Genomic DNA, 16263 nt, shown 5'->3' with positions numbered 1-16263 from the left:
GGACTCGAACCCGACTCGACCATCTTTCTTCTTCTAACCTTCTTGTGGTGGAAGGAAACACGGGCGACTGAGCAGCTGAGTCCAACATCGCCGGGAGAGAGATGGCGGAGACATCGTCGCCGGCGGCCGCCGCGGCGGCGGCGGCGCAGACCGACGCGGAGAGGGAGGAGGCGCTGGACCGGATGCTGACGCGGCTGGCCCTCGCCGAAGACGCGCGGCTCGCGCCGCTGCTCGCCCGCGTCCTCCCCTACGCCATCACCTCGCTCGCCTCCCCCGCCGCATCCGTCCGCAAGCTCGTAAGTATACCGTTCCTCAGGTCCTGAATCTATTGAAGTTTGTATGTGAGACATATGTGTAGGTGTCATTATTCTGCTTCGGTTGGTTTAGTTGGTCTCTTGGTTGGTGATGTTTACAATGTTCCTGCTTCAATTTGATGAAATTCGAGCAACAGTGCCTATTATACTGTTTTAGTGATTTGTTCATGTACACATAATCTTCTAAACGACGTAATTAGAGAGACTATTGTGCTTTATGTTGCAAGAATTACTTGCATTTGTTACTGTAACCTGAACCAGTTCAGAGTAGCAGAGTGCCAGTCCTGTTTTCCTTCAGTTCTTTGCATGATTCTATAGCATAATTTCCATGTCAATTAGACAATGGCATGTAATGGAAAATAATACCATTTTTGGACTCCATTAGGTTATGGAAATTCTCAGCCACATTAACAAACGGGTGAAGCACAGGCCTGAGATTTCACTGCCCATGCTGGATTTATGGAGGATTTATACTGAATCTACTTCCTCCACAATAGTCCGGAATTTTTGCATTGTTTATATTGAGATGGCATTTGAACGTCTGCTAAGTGAGGTATCCTATTCTGCTTCGTTTGTTTCTCATTTTCTCTAGGCTGTTTTACCTTTTCTGCAAAGCCAACAACATGAAGTTAACATTCTGTAACAGGACAAGGGAAGCATAGCACCTGATCTTTTAATCAACATATCAAATGTTACAGAGCAGCATCAGGGAATCATCTTGAGACTTGTGGTGAAGGTTTGTCACAATTTAATTAAGACTGCTGTCCACCACAGAGTTTACACGATTACACATGATCAGCAAAAATATGTACATTGGTTTAAATGGTTTCCATTGAAGAATTCAAGGAAAGGATCCGGCAAAATTATGTAGTTTACTAGGTTACACATGGACTGGCAACAACCAAATCTCACCCTTCCAGTCAAAATCATAAAGTTGATGCACATACTAAATTGATCATTATCAGCTTTTTTCTATCATCAGCCCATGGCATTGAATTTAGTCAAGTCTATAATGATTTTTGATAAGTTACTCATAGTTTTCTTTTCTTCCTTTGGTGTATCTGCATCCTAAAAAGCTTGCTAGTTTTTCTCTGTTTTTTTAAATCTTGTTGTCAGGCTATTGGTGAATGTAACACACATAAGGTGGGTGACAATGTTGCTTCAAAATATCAATCCATAAGTGGATCTAATGATGATCTAGTCTTCGCTGACTTCTGTTTTCACACAGTAGTGTATCAAACACCACCTCAAGGGTAGGTTTCCTTGCTAAATTAGGTACAAGTATGAAACTTTTTTTGATTTATGGAGAGTTGACTGCTAGTATTCTTCAGTGTTGGATGCCCGGCTGGACTTTCGGTTGCTCAATCAGATCGTGTTACTGGAAAGCAGCCACTAAAAGGTGACACACTTACATCAAGAAAGGTAATACAGAAATGCATGTATCATTTATTCATGCTATGCCTGTGTATGCAATCATGTCAGCATATACATTCGCACATTTTAAGTCCTTGAGTATAGTAACTGCACCTTCTTACAGTTGAATTTCACTTGTGATATCTTCAGCTAGGAATCTTGAACGTCATTGAAGCTATGCAGTTGGCACCAGAGATTGTTTACCCTCTTTATTTAGCTGCTGCTTCGGATAGGTACTTTTTTGGAATTATGTTTACAATCCACTGAAATGTTTGTACGGATCATTAATCATGCGGATCATTGTTTCAATGAAGTCAAGAGTCAGTTACTAAGAGAGGAGAGGAGTTATTAAAGCGCAAAGCTTCAGCTGTGAACCTAGAAGATTCCAACCTTATGAAGAAACTGTTCACACTGTTCAATGGTATGGATTAAGGATTTTGTAGCATGCTAACTCAAGCAAATTTATATTTCAATATAATACTGTCACTTTGTTCTTATGTATTGTCATTTTTGTTGGGTGGCATATGTTATTCTGTCCTTGAGGTGACTAAAATGCATTGTTGAAATCCAGTTCCTTACATAAAGGGCAAAGCTAAAATTAAAATTATCTAGTATAACTTTGCCTCCACTTCAAAATATATATAGAAGGCTTTATAGTTTTTTCGAGCTTTATTGTTGCATGGTCAAAAGATGGGTGCGGATACCTTTGTTGCCCCTCATCTTCATAACTCTAGCAAGGTCCTTTTGGTACAGCACATGTCTATTCCATGAACATATTTCCTCTAGCCTAGTCCCGAAGCAGTAGGTCATTGGGGGTACCCCTCCAACAAGTTTCATTTAAAATATATCACTCATGAGAATTTACTGATCCTTTTTACACCATCTTCTCTCACCTTGTAATTATAACTAATGTTCTAACTAACTGTTCTCTTCCGTATTTTTAACTGAGATAACAAGGTCATGTCCTCTCCTTCTCTTGTTTTCATACCCTTCTTAATCCTTGTTCCCATCCAAAGTAAGCCTTACATTTTGTAAAGGTTTGTGTATGTTAGCAGGCCAGCATTTGCACATTGCACTCTCCTGTACCAACATGTACACAATGCTTCTCTTTATTTTGTTTTGTAAAAATCTCTTTCTTGTTTTTATCAGTGCAAATCTGAATATTTGTGGTTTCTCATGGTATATGATAGATACTGTTCTCTTTTGCCTCAGGTACTGCAAGTGCAGAAAATATAGCTGCAGAGCTGAAAGTCGCCCCAGCACATAGTTCACTGCGAGTCCGCCTTATGGGTGTTTTCTGCCGATCGATTGCTGCAGCAAACGCATTCCCGTACACACTTCAGTGCATCTTTGGCTGCATCTATGGTATTCTGTTTATATATATTTTTACTTTGTGTATTTATTTTAGTTTTCTTATTTGTTGTCATGACCAATAAAATGAAATTTTAATAAGCTGTGTATTAACAAATGCACTCTTTTACTAGTTTTGATTATTTACATCACCAAACCGCATCTTTAAGTAGTACATAGAAACTGATTTGGTATGTTTGTCATTTTGTACAATAATCTTTCTTTTAAGCATCTTTTAGAGTTTTATGGAATGGTAGGAGCTGCAGAGGATGATCTTCTGAAAAACTATTAATATCAAATTAACAATAATGTACAGCATACATTACAATAGAATGATAAAAGATAAAGGTGGGCCTAGAAATTTATATCTGGAACAAGTGAAAGAGTTGAAAGATATGGGCTAGGGTTCATGGAGGATAAACACCATTAGGAGGATAGCAAGGTGGCAGCGGCTCCCTGGGATGAGAAGTAGGCATAGACTGGGATGCAGAACATTGAGGAAAATGGATTGATATTTTTTCTTGCTAACAGTGACATCCTTATATAGAGGTGCTAGAGCCCAAATGATAGAAACTAAATAAAATCATACCTTGGATATAGCCATCTACTTCCATGAAATATCTAACATAGAAACTAATAATCTTTATCCCCAAATCAATTGCGCAGCCCATAACACATATATGCATGACTTCCTTTAAAGAGGGAAATGCAAGATGAGCACTCCATTTGCTTTTTAAGTGTCTATTTCTATGATATGGAACACATTCTATGATATTTCTTGTTATGTTGCATTCAATTCATTGCTAAAACTACTCAATTGACGTTTCAGCAAGGCAATAACTCAACTTCAGCATGCCATGTATCGTTACTAAACTCATATTTGTTTCTGCTGTGTTTCTATGCCTGAAGGAAACGGGACTACTTCAAGGCTGAAGCAGTTAGGGATGGAGTTCACTGTCTGGGTTTTCAAACATGTAGGTGCACTTTGTATGTTTTCAGTTCACCAACATTGATTAGCTTCTAGCATTCTTTACTTGTGCTCTTCCAATTTTAGCTTTTTCACTTGGAGCAGTTCTGTTCCTTTCTGTCAACCTTGTTTCATGGTCTCAAACTTTTATCAATTATCATTGTTTCCTTATTGATTTAGGCAGCAAATGACCAGCTAAAGTTAATTGGTCCAGTCATTCTCAGTGGAATATTACGTTCACTTGATGGTTCTTCCACTACTGAAGCAGGTTTTGCACTTGTCATCGACTCTACTTGTTTAGGCATGCATGTGATTTATCTTCACATTCCTTTGCTTTGAATTACTTGGGTTTTAACACTTCTTTGACTTCCTATTTTGCCATGTCAAATAAGTTGAGAAACAGTGAATGATTTATTGATTTCCTTTATGTCCAGATTCTTCCAGTAGGGATATTAAAATATTTGCATACCAGGCAATTGGTTTGCTTGCCACTCGCATGCCTAATTTATTCAGGTATGCCCTTTTCTTACTCTTCTGCTTTCTTGCCTCATGATTCATTTCTGTTATGGAGACTGATTTTTTCTACTTTTTATGAACATTGCAGCAACAAAACTGACATGGCTATACGACTCTTTACTGCTTTAAGATTAGAGGAGCAATCTCTTCGTTTGACAATTCAGGAGGCAGCTACTGCCCTTGCTACAGCATATAAGGTACTTACTTGTAGGATATGCTAATTTCCCCCAAAATGGTGCTGTACTGCTGTCCTGACCTGTTAAAATGTTGGCAAAAGATGGTTGTGAAATGTGTTTCGAGGGTGTAGTGATTTCCCTAGGGTGCTGTACTTCTGTCCTTGACATTTCTCATTATTTTGAATGGTCAGATATTTTTACGCTGTAGTTGACTAATGACTTGATGCGGAACAAACTTATTAGTTTTGTTGATGAAGCACATGAACGGATCGTGACGCCCCATGGTCCAAACATGGTACAATCTATCCACTTTGCTGGATTAAACCACATACATTGCAATTCTTTGAAGCTTTTGATCTCGTTTGCTGCAGTTGGGTTAACCTGGAATTGCCTTCATACACCAAGTTTTGTATGCTGCATTGTCACACTCACACCTTTCACAGCCAACATAAACTGACTAACCCACCCCCATCCATTCACGCACACACGCATATGGACCTCCAAGTTCTGGCTTGGCTAGATGCTAAAAGATGCCTTGTAAATTGCAATTTTGTATTCTTGCTATTATTTTACGGAAAGAAAATCTTAACATGTGACTTGAAATAGTTATTCGTTGAATGTGTTCTTCGTTCTAATTATAACAGCGTGTATCTAACTCATTTCCTGACATCAAAGTTAGTACCGCCTGGAGTGTAACAGATACGTGCTGAGGAAGAGCCTTGGCAAGAAGTAGAAATATAGTGCTCACAAGTTCCATGAACTGAGGGAGGGAGGGTGGGCTTTGCATGGTATGGGGTAGTGGTAAGTAGGTACATGCCATGATTGTCTAGCAGTTGAGGGAGGATTGGAGGAGATTACCAGTTCAGCTTGCAACAGAGATCGACAGATAAGTCCTTGGGTTTGGTTAAGAGATAAGTTTAATCAGGAGATAATCATTAGTTGAGGTATTCTTCTTAAATTGTTCGGGATTCTTGCTGTCTGATCTATAAATGCAGCCACTAGAGAATGTATTCGGCACAGAGGGAAGATACAAGAAGGCAAATGTTCTGTTGAGTGTTGACATTTTTGGGTTTTACATACTTGTGACTTGTAATATTTATTGCTTTGTCCTGTTACTGCATCATGTCTTCAGTCAGTGTCATTCATATGCTGTTATGTTACTCCACTTTTTCTGGAAATATATTTGTGATTTCCTTTTTTCTTACCAGGGTGCTTCGGTTGTAATATTGAAGGATCTTGAGGCACTTCTCTTGGAAAATTCTCAAATGGTAAGTTCCCATTCTTGTCATTGTAGATTCTTAAATACTCAAGAGCCCACAGCTGCATCAAAATTTTCCTATCTACAGTTGAATTTGTGGGTGTTACTTCTATTATTTTTCTCAGACTCATCTAGATATACGTGAAAGCAATAGTTTGAAAAGATGGAATATTTTATTGTTTATATGTTGTTGATTGGCCTGATGAGAAGTTCTATTGGAATACAACTATATCTTCTTACTTTTGTGATAGTTGAAAGTTGAACCCTACTGTTCGAGGAATGCAAGTACTTTTAGTCATTTAGATTTTGCATACTTTTGTGATTTTACATTTTTTATCCTATTTTTTCTTCAAGGAGCAAAGTGAGGTCCGATTTTCTGCTGTAAGATGGGCAACAACACTATACGATATGAAGCACTGCCCAAGCCGATACATTTGCATGCTTGGTGCTTCAGATGTAAAACTGGACATAAGGTTTGTTAGAAAAGATCTTGCCGAGTTGTTGACATCTTGTTTCCTTTGGTTTCTATTTATTTTTTTTAAAAAATATAATTATATGATTATGTTTGTCATCAGGGAAATGGCTTTAACTGGTCTGAATCTGTTAAATGATGAAAGGGAGTCATCTGCAATAGCAACTGATTCCAACTATCCTGATATTGCAGACATGGTAAATTATGTATACAGCCAACAGCCTCAGTTGCTACACTGTGATGAGCAGAGGAACGGAAAATTGCTTTTCCCAACAAAAACATTTCTTGCAATGATAAAGTTTCTAATGAAGTGCTTTCAGAAAAGTGATGGCTCGGATTTTCTTCAAGAAGATCTATCTAATTGTCCAGTATCAAAATTGTGTATCATTTTAGAACATGCCATGTCATATGAAGGATCTAGTGAACTTCATGCATTGGCCTTGAAGTCATTGGTCGATATTTCCTCTCGTCAACCAAAGGTTTCTGTCCTATATTATTTGTTAAAGCAAACTATGCTTTCTTCACATGTTTAAACTTTTCCTTTTTTAATTTTAGTTGGTGTCATCGCGCTATGTGAACCGTTTACTTTGGCTAAGAACTTTACTGGGCCATGTTGATGCTGATGCTCGTGAAGCAACTTCACGTCTGCTTGGTATTACTTCTTCAGCCCTTTCAAGCACTGCTGCACTGGATCTTCTCTCTGAGCTCACTTCAACATTTGATCAAAATCGCCCATCAAGGTATGGAAGAGAAATTTAAAACACAAATCCATTTTCTCTGTACTGTTATGCTACTTCTAATTCACGTGGATATTTGATGAATTGCACCAGATTCGAAAATTACCATGGATTGTTATGTGCAATTGGGTATATAACTGCTGGTTGTTTAAAAGAATCTTATGTAAGTTTATGCTTCTTTCATGATACTATTTTTTTTGCAGTTTGTTTATGTCATTTCTTTGCTACATGTGCTTTACATGAAAGTTTAGTGCATTCGCTGTTCACTTGACACCGTTAAACCTATCTTGAATATAATTTAATGGTGTTATATCAGAACGACTTGATGGACATCCCATTAGTAATACCATCCATGAGAATCCTTTTTGTTATTCTCTAGTACTAAGAATATGATAGCGAAATGGACTAGTGTAAGACGGTTCTTGTTTGGAGTGTCATGTGAGGGACAGAATTGCAGGCAGGGAAAGAATGAGAGTAGTACTTCTCTTTCCATAAGTTAAATGTGTTTTGAGATTGGGGATTCGAAGAAAGAAAGGGATGAATTACATTATAATTTACCTATGCCATACAATGTTCAGTTGTTCACAAAACTATAGGACAACACAAGAAACTATGTTGATTTTTATTTTTATTCTCTCTCTGTTTTTTTCCTAATATAAATCTTTAGTTAATTTTAGGGTATTCCCGTGCTGGTTTCTTGGGCGGTTAATGTGCCAAAGTGGCTGGGGTGCCCCAGGGAAGAAGGCACAAGGGAGTCTGTAGCTAGGCAGTTAAGAATTCTAATCCACTGGGTTAAGTTTGGCTTGCATTCCTAACTAGAGATGAACTGACAAAGGCGATCTACCATGCTGGCAAAATAAGTCCATAGCTCAGTAAACCAACGCATTACCTATTTTGTTGTGTCCTTCCTCGTGTTTAGATGGTGGCAAGAATGGTGCTTTTTCATCAGTCTTCGATAATCCTTTGCACTGTAAAAATATATGTAATGAATGCAACTGAGGGCTACTGTGCTGTTATTTTTTATGAATATGTACAGATAACTGAAGAAATAGTGCAGAAATCAATTGATGTTCTTGTAAAAGTTGTCGAGTCTGAGGGTTCAGCATTGGCATCCACTGCGATGGAAGCTCTTGGTCATATTGGTCTCCGTTGTTTATTGCCTTCTATTAATCGAAATTCCTCTCAAGGTAAAATGTGTTTCCTCGCACTTCTGATAGACGTGAACTGTGCTACTCACCAGCTTCCTCTACTATGTATTTGTTTAAGCTAATTTCGTTTGACTTGCAGCTGCACTTTTAACAATCCTGAATGAGAAGCTGGCTAAGCTGCTTTCAGAAAATGATACTAAAGCTAAACAAAAGATTTTGATATCGCTGGGACACCTATCTTGGAACGAGTTGTCATTTGCACACCTGAATAATGCATTGGACTTAATTTTTAGTCTTTCACGCTCTAAGGTAGTTCTTTTGATAAATTCAAAATTTGTGGTTGAAAATATTCTATATTTGACAATATTCTATTCCTAAATATCATTATTCAGGTGGAAGATGTTCTTTTTGCAGCCGGGGAGGCCCTATCTTTTATATGGGGGGAAGTTCCTGTGACCACAGATGTAATACTAGAAACGAACTTTGTCTCCCTTTCCCAGGCCACAAACTATCTTACTGGTGATGCACCCCTACTTGTCTCGAGTAACTCTAATAAAGGAAGTGATTGTGAAGAAGCACACGCAATGGCTCGAGAAGAAATTATAAAACGGTTATTTGATACACTAATTTATAGCAGTAGAAAAGAGGAAAGGTGCGCAGGTACTGTCTGGTTGGTCTCACTTACAATGTACTGTGGTCAGCATCCAAAGATCCTTGAACTACTTCCACAAATTCAGGTCTGCCAATCAATAATAACATATATTTATCATTGTAGAAGTACTATATCTTAGGACAAACAAGAGTGGTGCACTCCAAAGTTTACATTAGAATTGATACACCATAGGTTGTGTGAATTATTAATCTGTCCTAAAATTAAAACAATGCCAGTATGCTGGACAGGGCACAGAAGCCAACAACTGTTAATAATTGTGTACCTTTCATCTAAAACATGTGCTTGCTTATAGTATAATTCAGAGTTCCTCAGAGGTTTCAGCTGTCAAGCTGTCACTGAAAAATATTAATTTCAGTACTGATACAATCACCTATGTTTAGACTTGATCCATGTCCAAGTGCACTTCTTTTTAGGTTTTATCCTCAATGGTGTTTACGCATTTCAGTTGAAGAAAACCAGAAACTTTGAGTATTTGATTCTACAAATTGTGCATGCATATACTGATGTAGTGTAGTGTTTTCAGTTAGTGGGGTCCCTGTCTTGGGGTGAAAGAGTGTCCTTTAATGTTGAGCTATTCTCATATTCAAACTTTGTCTTTTGCTGTCATTATATGTTTCTCTTCTAAATGTCTTCTATCTTGTATCATTATGTTCATTCCAGCGTATAACAGTTTGCTCTAGGTTTCTGCTTACCTTTTGAAGTTCATTCCTTTTATAGGAAGCCCTTACCCACCTTCTTGGTGATCAGAATGATCTTACACAAGATCTGGCATCCCAAGGCATGAGTATTGTATATGAGCTTGGTGATGCATCTATGAAGGAGCAGCTGGTTCATGCTCTCGTGAATACACTGTCTGGCGCAGCAAAAAAGAAAAGGGCCATCAAGGTGCACACTATGTTTCCAGTTTCCATTTTGAGAGAACCTGGAATACCCCCGAACCCGTACCCAAAAAAAAAACTGTAAAATGATTAATGTTTTCTCTGTCTGCATTAGCTGATGGAGGATTCAGAGGTTTTTCAAGAAGGAACTATTGGCAATAATCCTACTGGAGGAAAGCTTAGCACATACAAGGAACTTTGTAGCCTTGCCAACGAGATGGGCCAACCTGACTTAATATACAAGTTTATGGATCTAGCTAACTATCAGGCTGCTATCAATTCCAAGAGGGGTGCTGCTTTTGGGTTTTCCAAGATAGCCAAGCAAGCTGGTGAGGCACTTCAGCCTCATCTGCATACCTTAATTCCCAGGCTTGTCCGTTACCAATATGATCCTGATAAGAACATCCAGGTATTGAACTATACACTTCCATTATCACATATGCCGTGTTTTGTTTTCTGATTTTTGTGTTTGGTTTAAGTTCTTAAAGTGTTTGTATGCTATAACCTTATGATCCTTCATTGCACCAAAGTGAGTATGAATCTTGTTAGCTATGGCCTGCAAAATTTCAGCAACTCCACAGCTGAGGTCGTATGCATGTTTGTAATCTTACCTAGAGAATTATTGGTTTGTTTTTTCCAATAGTGTATAGATATAAAAGTATAATGCGGTCTTCTTGTTCATATAGAATCCAAGGCAGTCAGGAAGTACTACAGTGCATCAGACAGCTCAGATTATCTGATTTTGATCACTTAACTATTTCAAAAATGGTTCTTCCTAGCTAACTGACACTTTGTATTTCATTCTAGGATTCTATGGCACACATATGGAAATTAATTGTTGCAGATCCAAAAAAAACAATAGATGAACATTATGATCTAATAGTAGAAGATTTATTGGTTCAATCTGGATCGAGGCTTTGGCGTTCACGTGAAGCTTCATGTCTTGCACTTGCAGACATTATTCAAGGTCGAAGATATGGTCAGGTAGTTAATTTGTTTTGCTAATTTTGATTTTTTTAAAAAAAAATTTATGTAACTATGTTGTTTTGCATAAGCTATGAATAACTGGTTTTGGATTTATTTTGAGAATAAAATATTGCTTATCTTTCCCTTTGTTAAGGTTTCTAAGCATTTGAGAAAAATATGGATTACCACCTTCCGAGCAATGGATGATATTAAGGAAACTGTGCGAAATGCTGGTGACAGTTTGTGCCGAGCTGTAAGCTTGTTGACAGTTAGGCTCTGTGATGTGTCACTTACTACTTCATCTGATGCAAATGAAACAATGAACATTGTACTGCCATACTTGCTTTCTGAAGGCATACTCAGTAAAGTTTCAAGTGTTCAAAAGGCATCTATAAGTTTGGTTATGAAGCTTGCTAAGGTATACTCATTGTCAAATTCAAAAAAAGTTATCTGCATTAACATTTTAGTGGCAATTTTTTGCTCCACTGTAATTTTCTTTATGTATGCTGCTGTCATGAATTGAATTACATGAACTAACTGCCCGATGTTCACAGGGGGCTGGCCCTGCACTTAAGCCACATCTGTCAGAACTTGTCAGCTGTATGCTCGAATGCTTATCAAGTCTGGAGGATCAAAGATTGAACTATGTTGAGGTATGCTACTTTTCTTGGTTTTTGTTAAGCACGGATGGGTAGTGATTTTCCAAGACAATTAACAGTTTCTATACTTCACTCATTTCTGAATTTGGACCAAAGATGCATGCAGGAAATGCTGGCATCCAAACTGAAAAGCTTGAGAGCTTGCGTATAGCTGTGGCTAAAGATTCTCCGATGTGGGAAACCCTTGATATCTGTTTAAAAGTTTTTGACAAAGAATCACTGGATCTTTTAGTTCCTCGTCTGGCTCAAATGGTTAAATCTGCTGTTGGTCTTAATACAAGGTTAGTTTTGATGCTACTATGAACCTTGTAGTATAATTGAAATAATAAATTGTTGCTTTTCATGTACTTCAATCTTATTGTCATTCATTTTATGTTTGTCTTATTTCAGGGTTGGTGTTGCTAGCTTCATCACCTTGTTAGTACAGAAGGTCATGGTTGAAATCAAGCCATATGCGGCAACATTGCTGAGGTTACTGTATAGTGCTGTTCTGGAGGAAAAGAGTTCTGCAGCTAAAAGGGCCTTTGCATCATCTTGTGCTGCAGTCTTAAAATATGCCAGCCCTTCTCAGGCTCAGAAACTTATTGAAGATACCACTTCTCTGCATTTAGGTGAAAAAAATGCTCAGTTGTCTGCTGCAATTCTTATTAAATCTTATTTAAGCAATGCAGCAGATATTCTTAGTGGATACAATGCAGTTGTTCTCCCAGTAATTTTTGCTTCAAGGTATGTGAACGCATGTAGTCTTATCTTAGCCTTTTATCTTCTCTACCATTGCTAATGGTATTACAGATATTAATGTGTTTTGAAGTTCACTATCAGTCTATCACAGAAACTTGAAATGCACATGTTCTTTGAACTGTACTCTGCAATAACAAAACTTATTTTCAGATTTGATGATGACAAAGACATCGGTGCATTGTATGGAGAACTTTGGGAGGATATTCCTAGTAGCGAAAGAGTAACCCTACAGTTATACTTACCAGAAATTATCTCTCTTTTGTGTGATTCCATGTCCTCGTCATCATGGGCTGGGAAGAGAAAGGTGAAGCCTCTATTTCATTATTTTACTGTCTATACACATAAAAGTATCATAGCTTGGAATACACTTACGATACTGTGTGCTACTTGCAGTCAGCCAAGGCTATAAAAAAACTATGTGATGCTCTAGGAGAATCCCTGTCTGTGCACCACAATAATATTCTTGAATCACTTTTGAAAGAACTACCTGGTCGATTTTGGGAGGTAAGTAGTACTATGATTTTTCTATCTGTGGCATATCAGTGAATCTTTCCTTTTATTCATGGAATAAAATAGGATGGAATGCTTAGAGATTTTCAAGAAACATTATCCATGACTAGGTTCATAATTCATTTTTTTCGCCATGAATTACCACAGGGAAAAGATGCTATTCTGGATGCACTCGCTGCACTTTGTTCGAGCTGCCATACTGCTATGAGTGCAGAAGACTCTGGCATGCCTAGTGTTATTCTAAATGCTGTTTGTGCTGCATGCAGTAGGAAGTCAAAATTGTACCGTGAAGCAGCTTTCTCGTGTTTGCAGCAAGTAAGTATCTCTCTTCTCTACCCTGATCTCTATGTGAAACTGAAATTTGTGGCTAGTGGATACTCTAAAGCATTTTACTGTTTGTGGACCAGACTTTTCTTTGATAAAAGGATTTTTAGCTGTTAGATAGCTGTGTTCTTAACCTAGTGCTCAAAAGGTTTATGATCTTAGATGCAACAAAATTGATGAGAAAATTACTTTCATGCTTAATACTCCCTCCGTTTCATATTATAAGTCGTTTTGACTTTTTTCCTAGTCAAATTTATTTAAGTTAGACCAAGTTTATAGAAAAACAATATTAGCATTTTCACCACAAAACAAACATATGACCAAAATATATTCAATGTTAGATTTAATGAAACTGATTTGGTGTTTTAGATGTTGCTAAATTTTTCTATAAATTTGGGCAAACTTAATAAAGTTTGAATAGGAAAAAAGTCAAAACAACTTATAATATGAAACGGAGGGAGTGGGTATTTAGTTTGAAGATCTTTCCGGAAATATTGCAAACAGCTCTCTTCTCAAAATATTATGGGGAGCAATCTAGATTGTCAGTGTTATATTTTCACAAAAGACATTCATCGGGTTTAGGTGTTGTGTTGGGATGGCATTTTGACATTTTCTATATATTAGAATTTACTTAGTTTTCTTTTTCTTTCTTTACCACTTTTCAGGTGATTACAGCATTCAAAGATCCAGGATTCTTCAATATTGTTTTTCCTATGCTGTATGAGGTTTCTAATCGATCTGTCATTTGTAAAACAAGGAACTCATCTTCACTCACTGCATCCTCTAGTGCTGGTCAGTCATTAATTCCAGCCCCTCACTGCATTCAACTAATGTCAATGCTGGATGAAACATCTTGTAAATGAATACTAGAACTTCTATTTTATTATCTCATTCTTTATCACATAAATATGATATAGTACTGATAGTTGCCATCACAACACAATGTTTGAAAACCTTGATGGGATCGGCTTAACAAGACAACTTTAGAACTATACATTGTTGCCCTTAATGCAGCATACGTGCATGACTTCAAAAGCCACTTATCCTCCTTTATTTTTTATGTATTACTGTCTTCTGCAGAGCAAGATGAAACTGAAGGTGTTTCTGTTTCTCTTGATAAGGTGCTCAACTGTGTAGCATCTTCAATCACTGTTGCTTTCCTGCAAGATATTATCAACCAAAGGAAGAATATCCTGGAAATTATTTTAAATTCTCTATCCCCCGAGGAGAGTTGGCAGAGTATGTATCTTGTATGCAAGATCTATTATAATTCTATGCAACTGTTTTTGAATCTCACTTATTTGATACATCACCACTATCATTGATGCTTTTTTTATGGATTTCTATGTGCAGTTAAGTTGTCATCGTTCTTGTGTATCAAAGAGTTGTGCTATAAATTCCAGAATTCAGATGGTAATAACACTTGGCCTGAGGAAACAACTTACTTGGTTGAGGAGGTACATCACATAGTTGTTTAGTCCTACACAACTGTACTCTTTAGTTCAGTATTTGGTTTCTTCATTTTCCTGACAAATTTCTTTTAATTTGACCGTTCAGTTATTTCATTCAACAGCACCAAAAGTTGTGGATGTCATACGCTTAGTTAAGATTGCTCAGGTAATCATCAGTATATCTAGCCCTCACCAATTCATATTATATTGTGTTTGCTCATATTTATTACAATCTCATATAGCACTTTTAAAGTTTCACCATAAGATAATTTGTTGTCTTCCTTCTAATGAATAAACATATTGTAGTTTACTACTTGTATGTTTTATGGCAATGGGAGCATGTGAACTGAAATTGCACTGGACGGAGCTGTTGTGGGTGTTATACTAAATTTGATGATTGCATAACACCATTTGGCACCAGTTTTTTTATAGATTATTTAGAGATGATACAAAATTATTCATCAAATATTCAGGGAAAAATAAGAACTTGTCTTTAGAAAAAAAAAAGGTGGCTAGTCTGGTGGTTTGATGAACCCTGGTGCACATGGTTTACAGATTACTGCTTTGCTTCTTTATGTAACAGTTCATATGCTTGTTTTTGGCTTCACTGATTTTAGAACAAACAGTTACAAGGTTTCTTGCACTGACTGTAACATATAATTTATATCTTGAAAGGACGAGCTATCCAAGATTTATGTAAAATATAATTGTTACATACTATGCTAGAGTATATTAGACTACTGTATATTGCACAAACCAGCAGTTTCTGGATATGCAATCTGAGTTTGAATTGCCCCCTCATGACTAACTTCTTCTCAGGTTCACACCGCTGCTTCCGAGTGTCTCCTTGAGTTGAGCAAATTGTATAGAGACTTTCCATTGGTTGACAGAAAAGGGCCCAAGTTCTCAGGCGAACTTGCTGAACTTTGTGAGTCGGAAAAAAGCGAGCAAGCAAAGGCATTTTTGAAGCAATGCATGGATATTCTCAAAGACTTCGAAGATCCCACTGGATTAGCCATGGAGATGGACTAAGTGAAGCTCTCGAGGTTAAATCGGCATAGTAAATATCAAAAACAAGGCTGCGCATGTATAAAGGGCGCGAGCACCAGGGAAGGTGGGTTATTCTCGCAAATTGGAATCACCATGTAATAGGATGAGCGTTTCATTACTGGTTGCATCCGAAGGAAATTCTGAAGCTTTGCATCCGCAACCCACTTGTGCAACATGCCCTGCCGCTGTTACGATTTAATGTTTTTCTCCCAGAATGTAGTGGTGAGCTACCAGAGATTGGTTTCATGATTCTTTCAAGTCTCAACTTCTCCTAGACCAGGCCCGCTTACATCTGGCAGCTTTCATAGGTCATAAACTGCCCTCACAGACCAACACATGCCCACACATGCTTGCGCAACTGCGACACACGCGCCCGTGAAAACTCGGGAAGAATTTCCCGATCGGTCACCCATCCCTAAATTGCTCCAGGCCAAGCACACACTTTGTCCACACTCGTGCACACTCGGGAAGAAATTCTCGGCCAAGCACACACTTTGTCCTCACTCGTGCACACTTGGGAAGAATTTCCCGATCGGTCACCCATCCCTAAATTGCTTCAGGCCAAGCACACACTTTGTCCTCACTCGTGCACACTCGGGAAGAAATTCCCGGCCAAGCACACACTTTGTCCTCACTCGTGCACACTTGGGAAGAATTTCC

The 16263-nt window shown here is 37.9% G+C and overlaps 1 protein-coding gene across 2 annotated transcripts; it reads left to right on the top strand.

The window, feature by feature from the left end:
• The first annotated feature begins 21 nt into the window (after nucleotides 1-21).
• On the top strand, nucleotides 22-15855 carry LOC4351436 (uncharacterized). Of its 2 annotated transcripts, none has more exons than XR_010738615.1 (35): nucleotides 22-296; nucleotides 700-867; nucleotides 961-1050; nucleotides 1431-1567; nucleotides 1646-1736; nucleotides 1878-1960; nucleotides 2042-2148; nucleotides 2940-3092; nucleotides 3987-4051; nucleotides 4225-4312; nucleotides 4479-4557; nucleotides 4649-4757; nucleotides 5945-6004; nucleotides 6349-6467; nucleotides 6570-6945; nucleotides 7022-7206; nucleotides 7297-7366; nucleotides 8240-8390; nucleotides 8491-8660; nucleotides 8744-9088; nucleotides 9742-9909; nucleotides 10018-10311; nucleotides 10710-10886; nucleotides 11023-11286; nucleotides 11423-11521; nucleotides 11624-11808; nucleotides 11918-12253; nucleotides 12419-12572; nucleotides 12662-12772; nucleotides 12926-13093; nucleotides 13768-13894; nucleotides 14224-14341; nucleotides 14456-14559; nucleotides 14660-14719; nucleotides 15373-15855. XR_010738615.1 is itself a non-coding variant. In XM_015764482.3 (35 exons), the coding sequence occupies exons 1-35, from the start codon at nucleotides 102-104 to the stop codon at nucleotides 15583-15585; spliced, it is 5460 nt and encodes a 1819-aa protein (XP_015619968.1). In that variant the 5' UTR covers nucleotides 22-101; the 3' UTR covers nucleotides 15586-15855. The 2 variants fall into 2 exon arrangements, 1 of the variants encoding a protein (XP_015619968.1); XM_015764482.3 differs by having other exon boundaries at nucleotides 14183-14341.
• Nucleotides 15856-16263: the final 408 nt, after the last annotated feature.

This window comes from Oryza sativa, chromosome 12 (assembly GCF_034140825.1).
Source record: "Oryza sativa Japonica Group chromosome 12, ASM3414082v1".
Lineage (NCBI taxonomy): Eukaryota > Viridiplantae > Streptophyta > Magnoliopsida > Poales > Poaceae > Oryza > Oryza sativa.
This window is presented reverse-complemented; position numbering and strand designations above follow the sequence as displayed.